The 27,753-nt window shown below is 40.2% G+C and overlaps 1 protein-coding gene across 1 annotated transcript; it reads right to left on the bottom strand.

Annotated features, from left to right (window-relative positions):
- Positions 1-2,126: 2,126 nt before the first annotated feature.
- LOC115357905 (5-hydroxytryptamine receptor 3C-like) lies at positions 2,127-27,656 on the bottom strand. Its single transcript, XM_030049665.1, has 11 exons — positions 27,645-27,656; positions 27,187-27,320; positions 26,775-26,896; positions 10,276-10,442; positions 10,058-10,102; positions 8,664-8,770; positions 6,022-6,191; positions 5,685-5,845; positions 4,857-5,067; positions 4,059-4,268; positions 2,127-2,434 (listed from the first exon to the last, which is right to left on the bottom strand). The coding sequence occupies exons 1-11, from the start codon at positions 27,654-27,656 to the stop codon at positions 2,127-2,129; spliced, it is 1,647 nt and encodes a 548-aa protein (XP_029905525.1).
- Between the last annotated feature and the right edge of the window lie 97 nt (positions 27,657-27,753).

Here is a 27,753-nt window from a genome sequence, read left to right as displayed (position 1 = left end):
CTTGGTTTCCTACAGGAGGGTTAGGTCACCGGTCCAGAGAGATCGAGCTGTTCAAGGGGACTCAAGCACTTTCTGCTTGTCATAGACGTGTCTCACAATTTGCTGCACAGGGTTTTGGGGCCTTCATACAATCTTTTTAAGTTTACCTAAAAATGTTTTGAATGGGATGCAAGAAATGCTATCCAAAGGACCAAATTTCCATGAATCTTGGACTATGTGTATCAAAGAGTGTACATTATATCCAACAAATTCAAGACCATAAATCAAGCCAAAATCTATCACAAAAAGTCTAAAAATTTCTTCAGCACAATCACAGTTTTCTGAGCACAAATCAGAGCTAAGAGGAATTCTCACAGGAATAGATAAAAAGCATACAGTTTGTATACATGCTGTTGGGTACACAATAAAGCAATACAGGCAAAACAGCCTCAATTTAGTTGCTTTCTACATCCTAATTTCTAGGAGAGACCTTGGTTTTCTTGCAAAATTCCTGGGTAAATATTGCTTGACAGAAGCCATAAATGTTGAGTATTTGAACAGATTGCTTGCATTTCAGAGGCTTTTTTAACTGAAGACAAATCAGCTTTTGCAAAACCCCTAAGCACACAAGGTGCATATTATCAAGCCAAGACTTGAAACTAACCCCACACCTAACTCATTTACGGGTGAAACTCCAACTTATCTGATCATATCCATATCCCCAAATATCTGATCAGTCCTTTGCTCAGCAGACAACTCGGGAAAAGACACTTTTCCGTTTGCATATGCACCTTTTTGAGAGCAGTGCTCATATGCACAATAACCAATAGACCCTTAACAGATTTTTGGAGAGCGCATGCTGAGGCATCACCTATAAATGCATCAGGAGCAGCAACTTTGAAATACACACCATTATATTGAATACCATCCTGTACAACAGCTTTAACATCTCGAATAAGTTCATTCAGATACTTATAAATGAGAAGGTTTAATCACACCAGGGAGCAAGCCACTCACAAAGACATTTGAATTTGGGGTTCTTTAATCATACCCAGGGTCTGTAGTGACTGGCTCTAATGTGGTGAAGTTACTCACCAAAGTAAAGATTTTGGAATCAAGACTTTGTTCCACATTGGCTATGGACTCTATTCTCAAACTGTACAGTTAAACATAAAATGTGGTCTTAGCACTTTCAGAGATGACATTGCTCATTCATGCATGAACCAATTTTCTTCTTCTCTGGCACTTGATGCCTCACTCTGCTGTTAGCAAAGCCAACGATGGCAAACACAATATTTGTAGAGGAAATGCTGGACAGTATTTCTGGTTCATCCTCTGTAAAAACACATACAAGAGAGTCCTTGGTGCTCTGACAGTGGGAAAAATGTGTCCATTGTTTTACTGATCAGACTCTGAGCATTCAAAACCAGACTGAAAATTTTTAATTCAAACGTCAAATCCATCATGTTGTATCTCCCTGAAACAAGGAAAATTACCACCAACATACTCAATCTATAGACATTCAACTGCTGCCTCCAAGGCCTCCTAAGAGTTTACTAGCCAGGCACCATCACCAACACCAACCAATGGGAGCACACCAAGAAAGAACCCATAGAACTTCAAATCAGGAGAAGGAAGAGGAGCTGGATAAGCCACACAATACAAAGACAAAATAATTCAATCACCAAACATACTAAATATGAAACCTACAAGGCAAGAGAAACAGACCTTGAGGCACCTGGAGAAAAAGCACAGAACAAGAGATTAAGGCTGAGGGGCTGCCATGGCAACAACTGGACCGAAAGCCACAAGACTGCAGAGGATGGAGGACTTTCACTGATGGCCTGCTGTATGTTCCTGGGGAATACAAAGGCCTAAAGAAGTTTACACTGTCCCTGTCAGGGTGGTAGGGGGGCTAGGCTAACAAAGGGCTAGCCATGGAAACCAATACCCTAGCACAGAGCCAGACTAACCTTGACAAATAAAAGTTAGAAAACTGTCTGGCCATTGATGGAGTTCATCAGGAAGCACTACTTCCCAGAATATTACATGTTAACTATCAAGATGTTTCTGTGCCAATACCAAGATGACAAACTCCTGTACATTTCTTGTTCTTGGTACAAAGGTTCCGGTCATGTTGTCATGTATTAGTTCCTCCAGATCCAGAGACAGGTAATAGTGATGAAGCTCATAGTGATGAAGACTATGTAGATGCCGAATAGTAGACGGTCGATGACCACTCCGACCATTTGCCATTCCCTTGAGCTCTCGCTCCCCTGGAAATGTTTATCCATCTGGAGGCGTATGGCCAAGACATCTTTGCTCAGCTTCCTCAGCTCGTCTAGTGCCGGCTCCAACGGGTTCGGAGGAGGTTTCTCTGGAGAAACTTCTGCTGAGATGTGGATCGGAGGCTGTGCCTTTTCACCAGCAGTAGGCGAGATGCTGATGCTCATCTCTGGTTGTATTGAAAAGAAGGAACAGGGTCATATACCAAATACCAAGAGATACCAAATAACAAAGAACTTAAAGTATGTTTTCTAACTAACCTAACATCTTGACCTGTGTTAACATACATCAATTCTCACAAAAAGCTTCACTGGAGAAGAGCCTGACTAACGTCAAATTCTGAATGGGACAAATTGGATTTACATTCTCGTCATAACTGTCGTGCAAAAAGGTTGTATCTAATGCACCATGCCAATGATTTTGAATGTTTGATCCATTTACTACAGCTTATCCACTTTTTTTTTTTTTTTTGCAACAAACCTTTTTGCAAATTAAATGGGGGTACTAAATATTTAACAACATATAATCAAAACAAAAAATATGCTCCAATGCAACTAAACGGCATTTCTTAATTATGTTTAGGGGGAAATGTATTTTGTTGTGGATCATGTCTGTTTCTGATTTATCACAAATAGGCCTACTTCTCTGATCAGCATATCTTGTATATCATGTCGGGCGGCTAAATTGCCACCCGACATGATAAATTAGCCACCAAAAACCTTTGGTTAAGCTTAGGGAATGGATAGGTGTAGGCATAAAAGCCACTCGCTTATGGTACATAACATTGCATTTGTGATAAAAAGAACACCGCTGTTGCTTCATACTGTACTCAACCTTGCGTGACATGAGTGAAACTTGCTTGTTTGACCCATCCACCACCCCACCTACCTCCTAGTGCAGCCCTGAAACTAAGGAATTACAAATGTTCTTGTGATGTGTTACAACATAACTTAATCCACAACAGAAATACATTCTCCTTGAAACGTAACTGAGAATGCAGTTAAGTTGTATGAGAATGTAATTTTTTGTCATGGTTCTGTATTTCTTGTGCTTTTGGACTTCTGGTTGGACTCTTGTTTTTCTGTTTTTCTGTGTTTCCTTTGCCCAGTTCCAATAAGTGATTTCACCTGTGTCTTCTTTGCCCATCCCAGTTCCTCACCTGCCTTGAATCTGTCAAGTTTCCCAGTGTTTCCCTCAGCCTATCCTCTGTGTTCTCCAGTCTTGTGCTCCAGCCCCTTCCCCAGGTGTGTCTTGTTATCTGATTTGTTCTTGTGTATTTAAGGCCTGTGTTCAGTTCTGTTCCTTCTCCGTTCATTGTTGCTGCGTGTCATGTTTGTAGTTTCCTGTGTTGCTAGAGATCTGTGTTTTCGAGTTATTATGAAATATTTTGTTTTCCTTTAAGCTTATTTGCCTGCTTGCTCCTGTGTTTGGGTCTGACCTACCTCCTCACCTACCTACCCTTATCAAATTTGGGTATTTGGTTGAAATGCCAACCTTATAATGAAACCAATGGCTGGGAAAAAAAGGTAAGAAAATGATAAAATACAGTTGCCCACTTTGGGAAAAGATTAGCAAAAATGTGAAGTAGGATATATACATTTTGTAGATATTGCACTAAACACACTAGCATGGTCCTTTAATGTAACTGAAGCTTTGTTAAGACATTTTCCTAACAAAATAATTTTGACTAAATAATTAAAAAAAAAAAATTTGAACTGTAAAAGCAGTAATAGTAGCAGTAGTTGTAGTGGCAATAATAGCAGTAATTATGTTTCATTCGATGTCACACCCACCTGTAGCCTTGGGGTTGATGATGACTGTGACTCGGTTGCTGGGTTGTTTGGGAGGGATACAAACGACTCGAGCCAGATACTGCAGCACGAGGACGCTGAGCCAGTGAGGCACCGCATTGTAGCGACTGGAACTGAACTGGACATGAGTGACAAACACCGTCTCCAACAGGCTGGCCACCATCAGAGCGAAACTGATGGAGAAGAAAATATCTAGAGGAAGCAAAAAAAAAAAAAAGAAAAAGAAAAAGAGGAGAGTAGAGGGCTGAGAGACAAATTCAACACTTCATTCAGCTTTTATGGGTGGGGGGTAAAGGGAGGGACTTTTTGGCCCGCTGGTGGTGCTGTGGTGGGCTCATTTCATTTTGTATATGTGGGATATATCAAGGTAAAAACACATCCATCCAGGTTTATTAAATGTGGTCCAGCAGTGTCCAAGACATTGAGCGTCAAACTTCGGGCCCTGTTGGCATGGTGATGCCGCTCTGGAGGGCCAGTGGGGTTTATACTGAAAATCCTAGACACTCAGAAATTGTAACTGACTGTGAAAATGGTCTCTCCACTAGAAAACAGTCCCCGGGAAATGTTTGCTTTACATAGCCAATTATCAGTTGTGTGGTTTATGAATGCTGATGACGTTTGTTATCCACAGAAGCAGAACATTATCAGGTGGGTGTTTCAGCAAAAAAATCATATTTTAAAATCAATGGATTTGATTATATGTTGTGAAATCTTTAGTTGCCCCACATGACTAGCAAAAAGGTTGTTGCAAAACCCACTAACATCTCATGCCCCACTCACTGATTAGGGGTGCGGTCTCTCCAGTGACAGGCAGCAGGTCATTCATTAGCAGGAGGAATACAGCATAGCCCAGGATGAGGGTCATTTTGAAGGCAGAGCGGTCCACACTCTCAGGGGGCAACAGGAAGCTGAAGAGGTCCACTGTGATCAGGAAGCAGCTGGGAATCAAGAGGTTCACCACATAGAGGAGTGGTACACGCCTAAGAACAAGCTAGGAAACGGAAACAAGGCCTTAGATTTTTAGTTAGAGTAGGTGCAGGCATGGTGTAAATGTATTTGCTTCTGGCCTGACAAAAATGCAATGATAACACTTTACAATAAGAGTACAACAATTAACGTTAGTTAATGCCGTAATAAACATTAAGTAACAGGTAATAAACATTAAGTAACAGTTGACTAACCGTTAACTAATGTGTCTAAGAATCACTTACTAATGCTGTCCATGCTAAGGTATTGATTTATATGTTATTTAAGGGTTATTGTAGATATTATTAACATTAGTAAATGCCACAATAATCATTAACTAACAGTTAATTAACCATTACGGCATTAACTAACGTTAATTGTTGTACTCTTATTGTAAAGTGTTACCAATGCAATAGATGGGTACAGTTTACATTTGTGTTACATGATTGTTATCCTCAGTAATTAGTAAAATCATCACCAGCATCAAATGTGAGTAGAATCATCTTACAACCTTTGCTCTCCAAATCGTTATATTTTTGGAGATAGAATCATCTGTTCCTTTGAAATAGTGACTGCTGAATTTAAGACAATAATCCAAAATCCAGTGTTATTTTGTTCTGATAGCACATTAATGGGACTTACAAAATATTTAATCTCATAGTAGCTGCCCACATCTAACTCAAGGACTGACGGAGCTGCCTTGAGGTCAACAAGCTCCCATTCCCCGCTGGTTTGCATCACTTCTCTGGACTCCTCCAGAATGCCCTTGACATCGTAGTCTTGAACCATCCTTATGTCCGAACCTGGGTTGACATTTAACAACACAGTTAGTTTAGAATTGTTACGCACCAAAGAGAATATGCATTTTGAGGAGGTAAGTGAACATGATGCTTAAAGGTAGGTAGACAGGTGGAATATGGGGAAGTGGAATAAAGAGGTGGAAAACAGCTTTACCAAACTATGTTTCTGACAGGCTCACCAAAGTGCAGATAGGATCCAAAGGTCAAAGAGCAGTTTTGGACATCGAAGGGGAACGTGTAGATTCCTAATTGACAAGTGCTGACCACCCTGAGCGGCTTATCGTCGTATATATGACCCTTGTTGTCTAAGTACACATAGGGAGTCTGGGGAGACTGGTCCTCATCCATACTGGAATACAATAAAACAGATGTTTTTATGGCCACATTCTGTAAAAAATCTCTCTCTCTCTCTCTCACTCTCTCTCTCTCTCCTCTATAGATAGATAGATAGATAGATAGATAGAGGACTGAAAATGAAATGCGGCTCCACCTGAGGCACTGGAGACTGCCAAACAACTTACAGTTTTTCAGGCTACCTGCCTGAAAAGGTACACTAGAGATATAGAAGCCAGGAAAACAAAAGCAGGATGTTTTCCACTGACCCATTCAAAGTCTACTCTTAGTGGCAGGGTAGTACAATGAGAGCAGACCTCAAGAGCCAGCTGAATGGACAGAACTCTGGGCCATCAACACCTACACCCTCACAGTGATCAGATACCCTGTTGATAGATATAGTAGATATAGATGAATACAGATATTAAATTTAGATAGATAGATAAAATCTTTTAAATTAATTTTTTCTCATAAATCTACACAATACCCTATATAACCTATGACAAACTGAAAACAGAATTTTAGACTTTTTTGCAAATTTATTAAAATGGAAAAAATATATCCTCGATGAAAACCTGTTCTAGAGCACTCAGGACCTCAGACTGGGCCGAAGGTTCACCTCAACATGACAGACGTCTCCAGCATGACAGTGACCCGAAGCACACAGCCAAGACAACACAGGACTGGCTTAGGGACAACTCTGTGAATGTCTTAGAGTGAACCCTATCCAACATCTCTGGAGAGACCTGAAAATGGCTGTCCACCGACGGTCCCCATCCAACCTGAATACTTATGTCAATGTAGTATTTCAGTTTTTTCTTTTAAATAAATTTACAAACATTTTTACAATTGTGTTTTCACTTTGTCATTATGGGGTACTGAGTGTAGAGTAATGAGAGAAAAAATAATTTAAATGACTGTAACATCAGGCTTCAACATAACAAAAGTGAATGGGGTCTGAAGACTTTCTGAAGCCAGTGACCAGTTCCTTCAGCTTTCAACAGCTGGAGTGAAAAAAGCTCTGGCTAGCAGTAACCCACGTAAGGCTACGCGGCCTGACAACATCCCTGGGCGGGTTCTGAGAAACTGTGCAGAGCAACTAAAGGATGTTATAACAAACATCTTTAACGTGTCTCTGAGGTAGGCAGTGGTGCCTAAGTGTCTCAAGAGTGCAACCATAGTCCCCGTACCAAAGAAGTCCAACCTGACCACCCTGAACGGCTTCTGCCCTGTGGCCCTTACACCTGTGCTGACGAAATGCTTTAAGCGGCACGTCATGCGGCACTTAAAGGACTGTCCCTGTCAACCTGGACCCTCTCCAGTTTGCGTATAGGGCAAACCACTGCCTTCTCACATCTGACAACACTGCCTCCCACACCTCTAACCACATCATCAAATACACAGATGATACAACCGTGGTAGGTCTCATCACGGGCAGCGAGGAATCCACATACAGGATGGAGGTGGACCAGTTAACATCATGGTGCAAGTCCCACAATCTTTTGCTCAATGTCGGCAAAACAAAGGAGATGGTGGTGGACTTCAGGTCTGGCAAGTGTACCTGCAGTCCTCTGAACATCAGTGGTGCAGCTGTAGAGAGGGTCAGCAGTGTTAAATTCTTTGGGGTGCATCTGGCAGATGACCTGTCCTCCACCATCAACACCACAGCCATCATTAAAAAGGCCCAGCAGCGACTCCACCCCCTCCGTGGACTCAAGAAGGCAGGTCTCCCTACTGTACATCTGACCACCTTCTATAGGGGCACAACTGAAAGTATCCTCACCTACAGTCTCATCTCCTGGTTCGGCAACTGAAAAGGGCATGAGAAACATCAGCTGCACAGATTGGGGAGATGGCCAGGAAAATTACTGGGGCCCCTCTACCTATGCTGCTGGACATCTATAAAGACCACTGCATCTGCAGGGCGACACCCATAACGAAGGATCCTCACCACCCCTCCCACAGTCTGTTTTCCTTTCTGCCATCTGGAAAATGGCTCAGGAGCATCAGCTGCAGGACCAGCAGGATGTTCACCATTTTCTTCCCCCAAGCAGTGAGAGCTGTTAACACATTGTGTCCCCTACCACTGCTACCTCCACAGACAAAATAATATACCCCTGGCACACATGCACTTTAGGAGGGACACACATTTGACTGTCTGCATCATTACTGATTGATCTATTTATTACTTAAGTGTCTTTTATGATGTTTTTAGATTGTTTTTAATGGATGCCCACTTGCACTGCATTGTTGTTTCAGGGAAACACAATTTTGTTTCTATGTACTTGTACTGAGAAATGACAATAAATCTATCTTATGAATGCACTGTAGATAGATAGATAGATAGATAGATAGATAGATAGATAGATAGATATATATATGCTATGCTAGAAACTTGTGAAGGAGGAGATTAGTTTTATCAAGTTTGTTGCAATTGCTACTGTTTGCCGTTAGGGGGCATAGATTATTTAAGAACTCTTAAACTTACAACTCTGAGATGTAGACATCTGGGACCCACAGATTGTCTCGAGGGATAGAGACTCTCCAAGTTCCACATTCTTCCTCATCCCAACTCAACCCCTCTATATTCCACTCCTACAAAGAGCAATAAAACCATTTGAGTAGTTTACATATGTTAAAGTGTTATTACATTTAAAAAAAAAATGCAAGAAAGGTTTCATTTCAAATTTTGGGAAGGAGGAAATGCTGCTTAATTTATATTACAATACAAATTTCTATTTACAATATTTACAATACAAATTTCTATTTGTATTGTAATATGTATTATAATATAAATTAAGCAGAATTTCCTCCTTCCCAAAATTTGAAATGAAACCTTTCTTGCATTTTTTATTTATTTATTTATTTATTTATTGGTTGATCTTAGTTCAGTTTGAGATATCATTGAGTATGTCTACATGCACACCATATTCTGATTTGGGTCAATATTCTGGTTAAGGTAATATTCTGAATAAGGTGTTTATATGCACTGCAGCAACTGGAATATTCCATTTACATGTTACTTGGCATATTCCTATGTTTCGGCGTATTCCATGCTCTTATTTAATGCAATACTCAACCTGCAGGGGGCAGCAGGGGGTCTGCCGGAAATACAGAAGAAGAAGATATTGCTATTTCTATGTTTTCTCCCATCGATATACTCCACGATATTTGAGTCTTTGATTAGCTGAAGGCAGACTGCAGTCTCCTCCTCAGTCCAAAAATGCTGGCTCCTGCTGCTTCTTGCCATGCTGTTCACCATGTTGTTCTCCCCGCTTGCAGTAACCATAACAACAAAGACGCCCCAGGATTCCATGTGAATCGAGTCTGAGCAGACGTAACTGAATATTCCGGTACAGGGCATTTTCCGATTAAGGTGTTTACATGCCACAATATTCTGGTTACACCAGGCATATGCCAGCGGTCTGATTCAGAATATTCTCCAACCGGAATATGACCTTAATCGGGTTCGGTGTGTGTTTACATGACTCGTGCGCAACCGGAATATTGAGGATATTCTGAATAATACAGGAATATGGTGTGCATGTAAACGTGGTCATTGCCCCAAATGGGAAAACAGTCTTGCAAAGCAAAACATGATTCAGTATCTAAGCACAATAAGCAAAAATACATCAACATAGAAAATACGTTTAGATGAAACAATGTCAACACCAAGATATGGAATGACCAGGGCATTTTAGTGAAAAGCAGTAAAATTTACAGGCTGTTGAATAAATAAGAAATTCAGTTTAATTTATCTTGTAATTAAATCAAGTTAATCAAATTAATTCTCTAATTTTCCACCCAAATCATGTTTATCTAATTATGGAAATCATTTATTACTTAAACAAAGATGAATTATTTGTTATGTGGAAGACTTACAAGGACTTGCCATAAGAAAACGGTAAGGGACTGGCTTTTTTCATCCTAAAAAAGAAAAACATTTGGATGTTTTGTCAAGCTAGGCACAGTGAATATCAGTTAATTAGAATTGGTTACAAAATGAGAGAAACTGGTAATACTACTACTACTACTACTAATAATAATAATAAAACAAAACTATGCATTTTATGTGCAGACATGGAGAGCTTGGCACTCACCACTCCTAAAATTCCCACCAGGGTGAAAGATATGTTTACATTAGTTGGGGTTGAAAAATGTTTTACAGGACGCCAAAGTTTTTTAGAGAACAGTTCCTTGTCGAGGGCATCAAACAGGGCTTCGGGAGTAGGGCTGCTGCAATTCAATGTTGCTCCAAAATGTGAGTCTAAAAAACGGAGAGGCAAATTTGTTATGCACCCCAGATACACTCACATTAAAGTTTCCATTTGCTTCTATATATATATTATATTATTATATAATATTCTAACGTGTTGGGCAAATCCCTTTTTCTGAGATTTAAATTCATTATGCTAAGTTAACACAAAATGCCACCCATAGTAACCGTGAAAATGGTATCAAACATCTTAAAAAGGGTATTTTTTCACGAAATATTGGAATTCCTTCAAAGCAAAATTTAATTTTGGTATAGTGTTGGGTTGTATAGTTATCTGGGTGTCACCTGGGACTCCTCATGGTGGTGAAATATCTTTATTAGTTGCTTTGTGCTCCTCTGGCCCGCTGACCCACAATGCTGTATTTCTATCTTCATTCACTTCCACAGAGTAGCAAAATAGCTCCCAAAATAACACCACGGCCCAGAATCAAGGCAGACCGTGTAATAGTATCCACCAGTGCACCAAAGTGTGTCACTATTACATTTTGCATTGCCTAGGTGTGAAAAATTCACAGTTTTATGAAGGGACAGTGATGTGACATAGTTTAAAGGGGCGACAGCATGAAGGCAGGTGGGGTGGTGGACAGGTCAATCTCATGGACATGGAGATTGTTTTTAATGCATTTTCTGATGTTAGCCTTCCAGCTAACATTGCTCGGTAACCTTAACTCTAACCTGACCTCACCCTTACCTTAACTTCTCCTTAAGTAAGTATTTTAGCTAATCTTGGCAAAGGAGCTAAGATGCCAATAATAATTTCGCTAATGAGGTAACCCTCAAACTCCCCACCACCCTAACACTAATTCCTAACCATAACCCTCACCCTAACACTAACACAAGCCCCTAGCACTCACCTTAACACCTAATGCTCACCCTCAACCCTAACCCCACCAACCCCATCCCAAAAAGAGACCCCAAAACACCCCCTCTACCTGTGCAACTTGGTGGGCATTGTCCTGGTAATTACTCTGTGTGAGAAATACAAGGTGTGGTGTGTCAGCATGTGAGCAGGTGGAAATGCATGTGTCTCATGGCCAGTGCGTGAGACTTGAGAGCCCTGTCAGTCACAGACATGAGCCAGTGCCTTTTCTCTTAAAAGCTTACCTCTCAAGCCACCCATACTATTGAAATTGGAGATGGGGCAGGTGTGAGATATCAGGTGTATCGTCCCTAACACCTCACGTAACCCTAACCTTAACCTCCCCTTAACCAAGTATTTTAGCTAATGCTAGCCAAAGAGCTAACAATTAACTAATGATTAGCTAATAAGCTAACGATTAACTAACAATCTAATGATGGCATATGCGCGGATGTCACACTAGACCTGATAACTGGCGCCTTAGGATCCTGGGTGTTGTTGTAACACCTAGACAACAAGAACTTCCATTACCCATTATTTGTGTAATCACAATTATTAATCAAGAATTTGTGAAAGTACTGTGAGGTTGTTTCTTGTGTTCCTGCATGCAGACACTACCTGCTGGATCTACTTTCCAACTCAAACAGGGCAATAATAAGGAAAGTTTAATTTCCTCAAAAAAAAAAATGGGTACCAGGGCTTCTCGTTTTTTATTGTAATACTGAAATCTGCTTTGTGTTCATTTGGAGCTGCTTTGCTGCACTCTGGAAGTGAATGGACAGACACACAGTAACACACAGTATTATGTATTAGCAGCCCGGAGGAGCAAGGAGCAAGTAATGAGGAAATTTCACCACTGTGTGGGCTGATAGTATGTCCAAGTAGAAACTGTGAGCTGTTCTCCGGCTAACCTACTGGGAAACAGTAGTCTGAGGACCAAATAAATGTTTATCCACGATTTGAAACAATGAATTCATTGCACTCTTTGTCATGGTTGTCATGAAAAAAGTCAGCTGTCTCAGTAAATTTCTCTTCATACATGCGTAACATCAGTACAACATGAGCATGACAGGAGAAACTGAACTGAAACAGCATTGTTGACTGTACCATGTTAGGAACGCTTGTGTAGATATCATATAATATAGTGCACATAGTTTTTTTGGCTCACATCTTGTATATTGTTTTTTTATGAGTGCATTTGAAGATGTACAACATAGAGAAAGCATTTCAGAATATTTTTATCCACTTGTCAATAGTGATGCTAAGATGAACAAATATCCCTTTTGGTAGCATTTATATTGTAGAATTGATTTGGATGGATCATGTTACAGCACCAAAGGCCAATGAAGGGCCTTCTGAGCCACTAGTTTGTTATGGCTCTGTTTTTCTTCTCATTTTGTGTGGAGTGCCAAAATTCTTTTTGTCTTACCGTGAAGTAGCATCAAACAGATGAAGATGACCTCAGCTAGTTTATTTGGCTCTGTCATCTTGTTAGGCTCTGCTCAACAATTCTCAGACGATCCTCAGATTTAGAAGTAAAACAAAGAAAAAAGTCAACAGTCTGTTCTGTCAGCTGGGTCTTCAGCTCAGCAAGGCCTTAGAAAGTGGATATCCCCTCCTGAATGATGAGGCTAATAAGAATGATGAGAAGAAATGATGCTACACAGTCCACATCATTAGTTCCACCCAAAACGCCGCCCATGTCTACATCTAAGCTTCATCACTCAGGCTTCTGGGATGTTTCAATCGCCTGCAAAGCTCCACTCCATCTGATGGATGTGTTTGCATAATGAGTGTTTGGACTGTATAAAGAGGACATCCTCAGGCATGATTGTCACATTTGTGCAAATAAACCCTACCCTGGTTGTGACTGTGTACGCCTAGACAAACACACATGACACACTGGTGTTTGATTGTTCTTCTGCTCAGATCTGCCTGCTCAGATCAATGTGAAATGAGAGTGGGGCCTGCAGCAACATAATAATATTCTCTTGAAATAGGTCAGGGGGTCGTTTTTGTACTTTATACACTGTGGGCCTATTAAGGTCTTCGACTGTAACACTGGGGTGGAGGAGTGTGGCCTGTCGTATCTAAGGTACCTCTGGTCTGATTATGCCTAATCAGTGTTCTAGCATTTTAAAAATGTGCTGATTTGCCTAATGGCTGTGTTAGAATTAAGCACTAAAAGGCACTATGAGATCTGCAGCTCATATCCAGCAATCCTTTCAAATTACACTGACTGGACAACTTGGGCTGCTATAATTAAAGGTCAGAATTTTCAACTCAAATGTGACATCTCAGATACTAGTTGCAGTGCATTGAAGCTCAAGAACAACCTCAGATTAACATGCACATTTTCTTGAATTAGAGAATCTTCCACGGAACATTGATATAAAAAGATAAAACAATTATTTATTCCACAGTTTCCTCTTACAGGAGCTTTCAAAGTTAAGTTTTCCAGTAAACTGTGCGACGGTAAGAAAACCATGTCTCTAAGTAGCTCCTAGAGCTTGAACTGACAAAATTCACTTGTGCGAGAGATCTATTTCTCTTAAAGAAACAGCAACTTAAATAGGTAATACAACAGAAATCTTATATAGTCTTTCCTTTTACAAAATATGCATATGTTAACATGAATTATTTAACTGACTTTTAATGGTTACTTTTAATTAACCTACTCAGTGAAATGAATTATGTATCTATATTTACACAAATTATTAAAGGAAGTACAGACTGCAATGATTTCTAAACCTAAACATGTACAAACATTACTTGGCACCCACACACCAGCCACTAATTGCCCTCTTAACAAGAGACAATTACCAAAATATCTACATGTGGTGCCTTCATTGCTTGATTATTTATTTTACCTCACTCAGCTTCCTGGAGGAGGCAAATCTTTGTGATGGGCCTATCCAGCATACTGGTTTTGGTCTGGATGTGGACTTGTCATACCACCCCATACTTGTCTTGGATTGTCTAATCTGTCCCATGACCCAGAAGTTGCATGGGGCTGAGTAATCAATAATCAATACAGTGTCTCAAACACCAAAGTTGCGAGATGGATGGGACCACTTGTGGTGCTCTGGTAATTGTGGGAGATTTATTTTCTCTTGTCCATCACTTTCAAAATATGTCTGCCATATACTGGATCTGTCTCCACCTCCTGCACCCATAGAGGTCCTGCTTATCAAACAGACCTGGGTTTAGAGATGGTGTTGTTTTGAGGAGCAATAGGTGGTTCAGTTAAAGTGCTCCCAGATCATTTGGATCATTGGATGTCTTGGTTATATACCAACTGTTTATGATGGCCTCTACCTCACATAACAGGGTGTGTAGGCCCTCTTCATTGAGTATCTGTAGCTCCAGAGTGGTGTTCAGGATCTTCCTTATGGATCTGATGAATCTCTCCCAGAGTGCTCCATGGTTGTAGCCAGTGGAAGGACTTTACATACACTGGATACCACATTTGACATAGAACATTTTCAATCTCTGAGCTACTCCACTCGTCAATGGCACTCTTCATCTCACACTTGGCTCCAATGAAATTTGTTTGATTGTGAGAACGGAGTGTTTTTACCTGGCCTCTTTGAGCTATGACGCAATACAGAGACCTTATAAAGAAGCCCGTATCCAGTGAAGATGCTACCTCTAAGTCAATTGCACAGACTGCCAGGCAGGTAAAGGTGACACTGCACCTTTTCAGCATATGTCTCCCACATGTTACCTCATACAGGCTGAAGTATTCAACTCCAGCGTTGATAAATGGAGGCTTGCAGCAACTTTGTGATGAAGATTCTTGTCCAGGATTGCTGGCTGCTTCGACTCCTCTGCTGAGTCTTCCTCCTGCTCTAGGAATGCCATCTTGTAGGACTGAATTAAGTCTGAAAAGGCTTCTGCTTTTATATACCAGTAGCAAATGATCTTTTACTCTGCTTCTGTAAGGTTTCTCCATTATGAGCTTATGAGAGGTCTGCTCAAGAGACCTGCCTTGATGTTCCCCATCTCCTTATTGACCTCAAGAGGAGAGAGAGCAGTGTTCAACTCTTTCCTCTTGTAACAGACTCAGCAGAGTGTTAACCTTCAGCACCCAAGCAACTGCCTTCCTGAGGCAAATCCAGGAAGTACTGCATTAACTCCAGTACTGCAACCCTTAGTTCTTCAGCTGCAAATGCACTGACCACAGTGTTCCTTACCTCTGGGTCCTCAGAGTTTTGTTTCTAAGAGTGGTCCCGATTCTCTGGTCATTCTCCAAACAGGATTGGTAAGAAAGTCCGGCCCTCGTAACCAAGTGTGGCTTTGGATGAATTTCTCTGTCTTCAGTCCCCTCAATGTGTAGTTTGTGAGGTTCAGTGAAGTACTTACATATCTCCACTGATGGCATTAGATGGTGGTAAATGCCATCTAAATGATGGCATTTAGATGGTGGTGGTGACTGAGCCTTGCTTCTTGCAAGGCTCAGTCAATCTCTGGCCTTGCCAATGCCATGATGCATACGTGCATGTGTTGTCATGCAGCAAGTATATTCCGGCCGGAAATTTTATCTCATGTCTTTTATACAATATGCATATGTCATATGCACTACATGTTCTGCTGTTTACAGGAATTCTCCAACATTTGGGAAAAATAGCCTTTTTCTGACTTACCAAGACTGAGACAGTGGAACTATAGCTACTGAATCCATGTATCCATCTAGTGTAGGGATCCATGCATCGCTGAAGGTATAGATAGATCCGGCACAAATGAACTTATTCTAAAAGTTTTTTATAGTATTTTTAAAAAACATTTATTGTGTAAATGAGACAGCTTTGGAGTCGCTGTAAGGTTGTTTTTTTTTCTCCTTGATGTAGTTAGGCTAATGTCCCCCTTAGACTTCAAGTCATATATGCTAAGCTACACAAAATGCTATCCATAGGCACTGAACCACTTGATGTGCAGAGGTGAAAATGGTGTCCAACGTCTTGTCTCAGTCTGGGTAAGTCAGACAAAGAATATTTTGCCCAAAACAGAGTATTCCTTTACATACTGTACACTGACTGACATAATGCTATATCCTGGTGATAGTGATTTGAATCTGAAAAACAAATTCTGAACAGTAGATTTAGGATAATGAGTCAGTCTTCCCTGATGACTGATTGCTAAAAAAGTTATTTGCGTTTTTGCAGGATGAGTGTTTGGTGTGTTTTGGTTTTGTCTCTTTTACATGAGCCTACTCCCCTGTTTGCCATTTGCCTCTCTCCTCTGCACTCCCTCTCTTGTTCTCTCTCCCTCCACACCTGCCTGGCATGTCATCACCACCTTCATGTCATCATGTCATCACCACCTTCCCACACGAGCCCTGCAGCTGCAACCAGTTCCTGCGGGACTGTTGCCAAACACAGAGTGTTTGTGTACAGTTTGTTCATCGAGAAATGCTTCCAGCTCTTTGACTCTGGGCTGTTCTTCTGCCTTGACTCAGAAATCGATCTTGGTGCACCATCTTGTCTCAGTTCCTAAAACACATCTGGATTAGAGAGGAGCATCCCTGGAGGAGCAAGGATGCCTAGGTAGATCCTTTGCAGAACACTTTCAACTTTTTTCTTTCCTGAATGTATGACGTAAACTGTGAGTTCTCCACTTCCAATGTTTGGCATTTGGAAGTGGGATTATTTAAAAAAAAAAAAAAAAAAAATGTTAGTACGTATGTTAATTTTTTAATTTTCTCCTCACATAAGATCTACTTATTTATTTAGATCATTCTAGGGCTGATTTTTGATAGTCTTTTTTTTTTTTTTTTTTTGGCAAAGATCAAGGTGTTGTTCTTCAGAGTTTTATGGGTCTATAAACATAAAAGCTCTACAACTAGAACCAATCCTTACCTTACCCCAACCTGTCAGGTTTTCCAAAAGAAAAAATATCCCTCTGATTCTGTGGAGTGCAGCTGAACTGACGGACTAAATATAAACTCACCTGCAAGTAGCTTGTAAATCCTCTATCTATCCTCTAGCCTGACAGACATTAACTCACTTAATTTTATTCATCAGATTATTTGACTCCTTTTTTAAAATATTTTATTTTCAAAACTTTCAGATATTATACAAACATATACGAAATAACAATACAAAAACAATCGCTGTAACAATACAAAAACAGTCACAGTACAATCACAAAACCTCACAGTACAGTGTCGCAGACCAAATGATAAACAAGGTATAAAACAAACAAAACCAACAGACAAAACAAAAGATACATCAGTCGTCAACTCTAGTCATCTTACTTGTAGCGGTAGTACAGGATTACTCAGTCATGTGGGGAGAGAGGTTTTCCATATAGGGAATAAAAAGCTGCCATATTCTATTAAAACGGTCTGTCTTGTTCCTCAGTGAATAGGTTATCTTTTCCAAAGGTATGCAACTATTCACTTCGGAAAACCACATTCTAATTGGGACTGGAGCATCAGATTTCCATTTCACTGCAATACATTTCTTGGCAATCGTCAGTAAAATTTCAGTAGGTTTAATGGAGTTACTATGGGGCAGGTTAGAGTCCATGAAATTACCCAAAAGGCATATCTCAGGGTCCATCGGAAAAACAATACCATGAATTTGTGATATAGTATCACAGACCATTTGCCAGAAATCCTGTACTTTGTTACATTCCCAAGAAGAATGAAGAAAAGTGCCTTCGACAAGGCCACATCTAAAACAAAGGGGCGAAAACTTAGAGTTAAACCCATGTAGTTTGGAGGGAGTAAGATATGTCTGGTGTAAGAAGTTAAATTGAATCAGTCTGTACCTTGCATTTAATGTACCTGTGACACCATCCCTATACAGATCCCTCCATAAATCTGGATCAATTTCTATACCTAGGTCTCCTTCCCATCTAAGTCTAGATCTTCCTGGATCCCGGATTGATAAAAACGGTAATAGGGCTTCATAGACCTTAGAGATAGTTCTAACCATTGGGTGACCATCATGGAACAAAACTTCAATGGGGGATAACTTGGGCAAACTCCACTGTCCTTGAAGATTGACCCTGATAAAGTCTCTCAGTTGTAGGTATTTCAAAAATTCTTTATCAGATAGATGATACTTCCGTTTAAACTGCTGGAAAGACATGAAAATACCATCTGTGTAGCAATGTTCCAAGTGAGTGATACGAGATGGGAATAAGCTTATTCCCCCATAAGCATGTCTTGGGAGACAGAAAACCCTCTCGTCGCCATCCCGTTTATATAGAATATCGGATGGGATGGCCTCCTCTGTTTCTAATTTCTCAACATCTAGCCATGGATTTTGGGAGTCGGGGGAACAAGGGCCTCGCCAGGTCTGCAAAACTAGAGCCCTTTATGTTGCTGTAATTAATTAAAGGTCAAAATCTTAAATCCAAGTGCAATATTTGCCATTTTACTGGTCTGATTTTGAAAAAAGGTTGAAGGGTTCATGCATATTGTCGTTATGTCATTGGTCGGGGATGATATGTTTACATGTTTATGACAGTTATAGAAGCTTTCTAAACTGAGATCCTGTAATAATGCTTCACACAGTGAAACAATACATTCAGCGCTGCAGCATATATTGTCTTCTGAGTTGTTGGCTTGCATGTATTCTACTAAGACACATCTTACATAAGTAAGTAAATAAGTAAGTAATTTATTTATATAGCGCTTTTCACAGATAAAATCACAAAGTGCTTTACAGTGCATACAAGGAATAAAAAGCAAAAGCAGAACATCAGGTACAATGGGGAAAAAACGGTAGCGTCAAAAATTCAATAAATAGATAAATATAAGCTAAAGACCACAGTCTTACTCAAAGGCAGTTCTTAAAAGATGGGTTTTCAATCTCCCTTTGAAACTTTCCACACTGTCTGCAAATCTAATTTCAGTGGAGAGAGCATTCCATAACTTGGGCGCGGCAACAGCAAAAGCTCTATCACCACAAGTCTTTAACTAATCAAACACAAAAGTTGATTTCCTTCTTTATGTTTTTGATTGTTGATATTTTAAATGGGAGTGGCTTTCACAACTTGGGTGTGTCAACTTTGGCTGTGAGTCAGATCTAGGTCACCTGTGTTGTTATTCATATGAGATGTCAAATTAAACAATTATCTTTGGAGTCAGGCAGGCATCAGACTAGTATCTTAACTGTATATAGTTAAGCGTAATAAAGCCTGAAGCTGATTGTATTGATGTAACTGATGTATTTGGTCCAGTGTCTTATATAATATAATCCTAGATATAGGTTACCCTTAAGCTATGAAACAGTTACAAAGCATTTCAGGGCATTATTTCACTAAGCAGCACCTGAGACAGCCTGATATCAAGGTAAAGCGTGTAACAGAGCTGCTGATCCAACAGAGAAAAAGTGTTTAAGTGGGACATTATGTGTTGCTGATGTGTGAAAAATAGACGGTTGCATGAAAGAGCAGTAACGTCAAGATTATGAAGGGAGTGACAGAGTCTGTGTGAGGGGGAAAACACATCGACGATCCCATGAGAGACCTGATCCATGTCCAAGCAAAACCCAACTTTGTTTTTAGCATGTTTGTTAATGTTAGCTGACATTGCTAGTTTTCTAGCTTTTACCCTAATTTTAACCCTAACCATAAGAGTGTGCATACCTGGTTAGGGTTGTTTAGGGTTAGACCTCCACCACCCACAAAATACGCAACAAGTTAAATAACAAATAACAAAATTAGTCGCTGCCATGTGCTTTCTAGTTTCACCTGGCACCCGTGTTGGGGTGTGCAGCCCTGCAAGATTGAAGGTAAATGACGGATGTAAGTCCTCACACAATATAACCATGACAAATTGCTCGTACCTCAAAAATTGGACAAGGAATAGATAACCCTAACCCATACCCTGACGCTTAACCCTAACCCTAACCGTCATCCAAACACCTCACCCTAACCCTCAACCCCTCCTCATCCTAAACCAAACCCCCACCCTCACACAACACAGAACCTTCACCAGGGGCCCCATCTCCCTAACAACTCCATAGTAACCACTGACAACATGTGAAGCTTATCTGGCAGGACTTAGGGCCCTGATTTGGTGCAACATGTACAGATTCCTGGCTCCTGCCTCCCGGTCCCAGGCATCAGGGCCCGCCACATGGTTTCACATTAACTCAAAACTGGTGTTGAGGCAGGTTGTTCTTCAGGGTTGTGGCAGGTAAGTCACAGACATGGGCCAGTGCCTTTTCTCTTGCAAACTCACCTCACATACCGCCTGTACTACCAACACACACTTCACTGTTCATGCAGTATCACTGCTCTTTAGAAAGGTAGAAAAAGGCTGCTAGACTGCCATTAAAAGATGAAGAAGTGAAAGAATTAGCTATTCAAATTTCCTCTTTTTGGCACCAAAGTCACCTATTCTTCTTCCAGTTCTTTAAAAAAAAAAAGTGTTTTCAACACAAAAGTCGTTTCCAAAAAGTAATATTTAATTTTAGGGAGGAAAATGACTACTCATACTTGAAATCATGCTTTAAGTATCTCAAAACAGGAGCATGCAAAATGTACCATAATTATGTTATCCTTTCCTTTTCTCAATATTTCCTCATGGACATATTAAGATACAATCCTTGATATGGAACATCGTGTACCACAAAGAAGATGCAAAAGAAATGTTTTTCATTGAAAACTGAAAATGTTACTGTGTGTTTTTTGGCAGGATAGATTGTGATATGATCAGACTGAGGAGGCTGGAGGCCTGAAGTATGAAGGTTGGAGACCAAGCAGAGGGGCAGGTTGTGTAGGGAGAGGGTTGGTCAGGCAGGCAGGCAGACTGGAGTGTCATGGAAGGCTGGAGGGATCCTGGACACAGGGAGGCACTGGGTTAACACAGGAGGCAGGACGGCAACTCAGAGAAATATCACAAGTTAACTCTAGTAAACCACTGGAGTGGTCAAGAGTGTTTCTACCACAGTAGCAGACTGAACACTCTGTCGGGGAGTGAAGGGAGTGGCGGTGAGATGATTGAAGGCAGATGAGGTGGTGAAGCAGGAGTCTGGAAAGAGAGACTACGCCCACACACACACACACACACACACACACAGACACACACACACACACACACAGACAGACACACACAGACACACAGGAGCAGGAGAACACAAGGGAGGCAGAGAAACACAAGGAAAGTCCTGGCTGGAGCTGTGACAGAAAATGTAAACTAACAAAACAAATGATGACATGACAAATGTAAAAAGACCTTTAAGCAAACTGTCACAGTAAGTGATAATGAGATGAGAAAATACATATAGATACATTTGTTGTGCTTTTGTTTGAATGTAATGTTGCAACATTATATGAATGAAATGAATGAAATCAAAATGAAAAACAGGACTATATCAGCTCCATTCATTCATTAATTAATTAATTAATTAATTAATTAATTAAACTAGTAAACCGATCAAAGCAGCAGGCAAAGATTATACAGTTGATCCAGTTTTTACAAGTGATTTACCCTACTGCTGAACACCAGAGATGCATCTTTCCATATACAAATGTATGTGCATTTACAATGCATATGTGATTACTGTGGAAAATATTTTGACTGATCTATGTGATTATTCAGATAATACTAACAATATGTAATGTGAAGATTTAATCATTTATTAAAAATCTTTTTTTTTCTTTCGTTAGGAGTGTCAGTCCTAGACACCATTATGCTGTTCAAAGGGTTTACTGTGAATCAGAGTTTGAATGGACATGAGTTGATCCGGAGGTTTTAATGTTGTAAAAACCTCGTATTACAAGACACTACTGGACAAGACAAGTGTGGAGGAAGACGACCACTCATTTGGCCCAAGCGGTGGGTGTTTTGGACCACATAACCTTTGTGAACAGATGAAGTTGTGTTATACTGTGTAGACACCATGTTTCGGTTACTTGATTGTGTTATGTCTCCTCCATAATGGAAGTAAAAAAAGCAAAAATGATACAAATTTTGTGGCAAATGGTTACACTCTTGAATGGTTCTGCCAACCTGAATAGCTAAAGGCCAGAGAAAATAGATGTTCCAGTCAGTGTGTGAAGTCACCAGGACACACAGTTTGAAGGTCCTTCGCTTGTCAGAAAAAGGGCAAAAAAACACAGCTGAACTGACAGAAGTTTCTAGCGAGAGACCTCCTGAATCCTTCTGCACAATGTGATCTTTTATTGGACTTTTCTCATTTTTAATCTTATATAAGAAGATTATACTGCAATCAAAGTTTAGTTTCTTTTAATGTTAGTCACCAAATGCTGCACAAACTATTCCAGCTCATAAAGCTTGGATAGCACAATACAGTTTAAATCAGGGTGCAATAACTTTGTTTTGAACTGTATAAAAGTTCAATCTAGTGCTGAGGATGCTACTTGTGTTTTTAACTTCTATGTGTGTCTAGTTTAGTTTTTCCAACACTTCACCAAACTAAATGACACAGCTTTACCACTCTGCCTCTGGAAAGTATGATGACGTTTTGGAAGTGACTATACCTGTGAACACAAAAGCACGTTAAAGCAAGGCCTTTCAGAAGTCCACTGGAACATTCAAGTTCATAAAGATTTAAAAATTGTATGTGGATAGTATAAGTGAAACGGTTACAGATAATTAATTGTCAAGAGACATATAGTGTGATTGTGTTATTTAAAGCAGCTACAAAAATGAACAGTGTTTTAAATATTGTACAATCAAAGCCTCTTGTCTTTCTAAGTTTTCATACATCGATGCAGGCTCACTATTTGGCATCAAAGATAGCTGACTGATGAAGGGAGTAGATAAAGTAAACTAAGCAACCAGCAAGATCGAGATGTAACATAATATATGCAGTGCAGCAGTAACTTGATCTTGCCAAATACGACTTCTTTGCAATTGTTTATTAATGATTTATAAAGTGTTTACAGCAAAATAGTAATCTATTACAAGCCATTCATTAACCCTTTAAAAGAGTAGGATCATTATGTGTTGAAAAGTATTGCAAAACAGTAACATTCATCTGTGAGTCCTGTCAGCGAGAGAGAGAGAGAGAGAGAGAGAGAGAAAGATGTGTAGTAAAGATGTGACAGTAAAGGAGTTTGTCGCCACTGTGTGGCAGCATGAAGACACTGCAGCGTTGGGTCTTTTGAGCAAAGACTGATGAGTAAAAAATCTTTTAGCTGCTGGTTTTAAATGTGTCTGCAAAATTTCCTTCACCAATAAGGTTATGATCTGTCAGTTTGTCTAACTGTCAGCAGGATATCTTACCAAGTGACTGACATGAAATGTACAGGACAGATGTGTGTGTTCAGTAACCAGAGGGGCTGGGGAATATATCAATATTAGGTTAGCCTTCAGGTCTGTATCCTGCAGCTCAGGTTCTTCACTAGTTTAATTCCTGCAGAACACAGCTCCTCTGTTTTTGACTAGCTCTTCATAGGTATTCCATGCATAGCCATGTTCCAATAGGTTTTGAATGCTGACTGCTGAATCTTCATAATATAATTGTTTAAATAAGATGGTAGATCTGGCTAAGGACAAAATGACCAGCTGAGCGAATGCAACACAATTAGCCTCATATCAAGCAAGCCACTTGCACAAATGAATTTGTTCCTAAATGGTATGTGCAAACAATTTAAATGATGTAACCACATTCTCTGGAAACAACTTTCTCTTAAATACGTACATTTACAACTACTCTGGACCTGTTGAGTGATCAATCTACAGTTAACCTAAAAAGGTGTTTTTCAGTTTCAAGACAAATCCAAACGTTTTGTTTGTGAATTGTGAAAGTGTTGCTTGCTGTTGAGCTGAATCTTGTGTATATGACCAGTGCTGACTCTATTGGCCAGGCTTGATCTGAGTGACAGCTTGGCAACATCCACAGTAGCCAAATTTAATTCTAGCTTCAGTTTCATCAGAATACTTTTGTAAAATAAATTCCAAGCTGAATCATATTACATTTTATTGCAACAAGCAAAAACAAGGGATCAATAGTCATATTTTATCTTAAACACATTATCTGTCCCTTTTTATGTGAACACACTTATAACTGATCAATTGCTTTATACCACTATAATGTTTTACTGTCATCAGTGATGAGTAACAGATGACACGCAATCATATTTCACTTATCAGATTACAAAAAATTTAAATCATCTGATACAGTCACCGTTACCATGGTAATCAGATTACAGTCACCCTCTGGGATATTATGGCTGATATGATAATGCTTTGGAGGACGTGGAGCCAGTGCAGCTGCAGCAGCTCCTACACTGTTCTCCACTATCCTGTTGTTCTTGGCACCAAAAGCAAGCTTAAATATATTATCACTTGACTTTTCTCATTTTTTCCATAGGGATCAGTCGAGTGCCATATCTTCTTATCTCTATACTACTCAAATTACAGTCTGTGAACTGAAGTGAATTGGATTTTGGAGGCAAAGCAACTCTAAGATAATTGAATGTAATGAAATTTTGCTGCTTAGTTTGATTATTCCCATGTATTACATTATTGATTGCCGTTTTAAAATGGTAACATATTCCATTCTGAAGGGAAGCTCCTCAACTTTGTTATAAATCATTTACTTTATTATATATCACTTTATATGGTACAAGCCTTAAGACTAGGCTCACGCCACTGACCAATATTTCCTGGAATGAAAAATGTCCTTTGTTGTCCAGTAGAATAGGTTGAAAAAAAGGCTAGAAGAACCTGACATAGTGCCAATTAAGCCAATGTCCAGAAGCCCTGTAGCGCCCCCTATACGTCATTTCTGGGGCATGGCATTCCATGTGTTTGTTGTGTATTCACATATCCACTAGTCATCTTATTCCTAAATAATGCTCTTCTGAGGCTGGTAAAGTTGCCTAGGTTCCACTGAATCAAGAAAAATCAGACTGGAAATTCAGATTTTGTTGATATTACTTCACATTTCTGAATCATGAAAAAGGTGGATTTGACCTAGTAAGGACACAGTGAGTTTATTCCAAATGATCTGCAGGTCCAGTGATATACTACTTCTATCTGACACATGCAGGTATTTATTTCTGATTATATGTATGTTTTTATTGCCTCATTTTTTCTTTCAGGTGCATGCTTTACATAAGGTGTGTTAGAGTACATACACATAACATTATATAATTTATAAGCATAATTAATCAAGCATTACCACCAGACAGACAGCATTATGGGTAACATTAACATGCAGTGTCAAACATCAGGAACAAGAAATTAAAAATCTTGATCAGAAAGTAGAATCTCAAAGACCCTTGGAATGTGTTCCATTCATGTTCCATTCATGCAAAGTATTTGAAAGCATTTTTGTCCAACTCTAAGGAAAAACTTTGAGTAATATCTTGTAATTTAAGTTTTTAAGACAGATGACAGGGAAGCTTATAAAGCAGGTACTTCATCAAGCCATGTCCTCATGTTAAATAAACTTCTTCTGAACTGCTTCCCTTTGGCCAGTTTTTTGAAGTCAGCATCGATGTATCGTGTGTTGGATAGAATATCTTTGTCACATGTGACCTTCTTAGCCACATGTGTAAATGTGGGTTTTTGAAAAGTGGATGACATTGAAGTGTCCATCTTTAACTAACCAGAGAGGAGATGTTTGAATAATCACTTCTGTAATGCTGTTTTCTGTGTGGCTGCACATTGTTCTTGTGTCTAACGGTCAGTGTCCTTATCTCAACCCTGGTCGTGCTGCACCTTGGAGGAGCATCTCTGCAGCCAGCAGGCTCGGCAGCCATACCTCCTCACTGTCAGGCGTCACAAGAGCCAGACTAACAGCATCACCATGGATAATCATCTCATCTCATGCCAGGCACACTGCTCACTCTGGGCATCTGATGAACTGATCTGAAGCACATTTTGTGTTTAATTTGTCTTGTGATGGTGCACTTATGAATTGTTACACATTCCTGCCATGAAGCAACAGTGTGTAACACTGATATGGGGAATATGAGGGAGTCACTCAGAGTGAGAGACTTGAGAGTCAGACTGCATAACCAGTCGTCCTTTCAATCTGTGAGTGAGAGACAAAAACAGTGCTGACCTGTTTTATGTGTTAGAAACTGTATCCCAGCAGTCAGCAGCTGATTTCACATTTAAGAATCGAACATGGTTACTGTCCTGGATCTTAAAATTAAAACTGTTTTGCTCTCAGCAAAGCTATAGGCATCAGTCCCAAACATATGCAGGTTTTCAGAAGCACCTTGATAGTGTTCAATGTCCAGCAAATTGCTCAAAATTCAACTGCTGAGTGTTCCTCTGGTGAGCCAGTTGCAGCTCCATCATAGGCACATGCTTTGGGGGACCAGTTTAATCCCCAAAATGAAGTTCTAGTTCTAGTAGTTCTTCCAGTGGTTCCTCTGAGAGCTGTGAAGTGGGATTGCCAACAGGTTGGTGTCCTCAGGTGTAGGGGATTTGGAGGAACAAACAAGTGAGCATACTGTTATTTCTGCCTTACCTACAACTGGACTTTCTAAACAGAAGAAGTAAGATGAGTTTTGCTCACCTTCCTCCTTGCACTTCACTGTTGACCTGACAAAAGCCCCATGGGCCTTCCATCTGTAGCTGTCATCTAACGGCTCCTCACACTTGCTAAGCTGCAGCAGCTCCCCATCACAGAGATCTTCACTGGTCTCATTAAAAAAAGATGCAGTTTGAGACATCAGCTTATCTTCTTCTTTCACCCATCAGTGAAATCAGCTGGTGGAGTTTTTGGTTGGAATGAAAACCTGCAGCCTCCTGGCCCTCCGCGGCAAGACAAGCCAATACAGTGAGAGGACTACCAACCATACATCCATTTCTCTTTACCTGCAGCCATACTGGCATTCTGTTAAGTTAGCTAGCTCCTTAGTTAAGCATTTAGGCTAAAAATGTGATAGAGCTATCTATAAATGCTTTTGCAGGGTACATACATTTACCTTTGGTAATTGGTAACTGGTAAAACAGTGTGCTGTGTTCCCACACTGTAGCAGGATGCAGGGTTCCAGTTCAGACGGTCGGAGCCCCTCTGACTGCTGAACATCAGAAAGGGGCTGTGGCTGAGACTGAACACCTGTACAGGTGGAATGGATCCAAATTTTAACAACTACCCTACAGGGGACTCTGAAAAAAAAAAGCACAGCACAGATTATAGCAGAGATTACATCAAAGTGCTAGCAAGATATTAGCCTAACTTATTGGCTGTTTGCAAAAGCGAACACTTTGCTGTGTTTGGTGGCAGCCCCAGACTGCTGTCCCAGCCTCACTTTGAAAATCAGAAATTCAAATTCAGCCCTACACCACACCTGGGATGGGAGAATATAGAGCACCGCATCTCTTTTTTTCCACTGCTGTTTCTTTCTCTCCACTGCAAGGGCTCTTCATGGTGTTTTCTCACTTGGGAGGGCATCTCAGAGGGCACCTTGTGAGTTTTCTTCATCAGAAAGACACCTGGGGAACCTCATGTTTCTCCCATTGTCAGGGCTCCTGTCCTCCAGCAGCACATC

The sequence above is a fragment of the Myripristis murdjan genome, chromosome 4 (genome assembly GCF_902150065.1).
Source record: "Myripristis murdjan chromosome 4, fMyrMur1.1, whole genome shotgun sequence".
Taxonomy (NCBI): Eukaryota; Metazoa; Chordata; class Actinopteri; order Holocentriformes; family Holocentridae; genus Myripristis; species Myripristis murdjan.
This window is presented reverse-complemented; position numbering and strand designations above follow the sequence as displayed.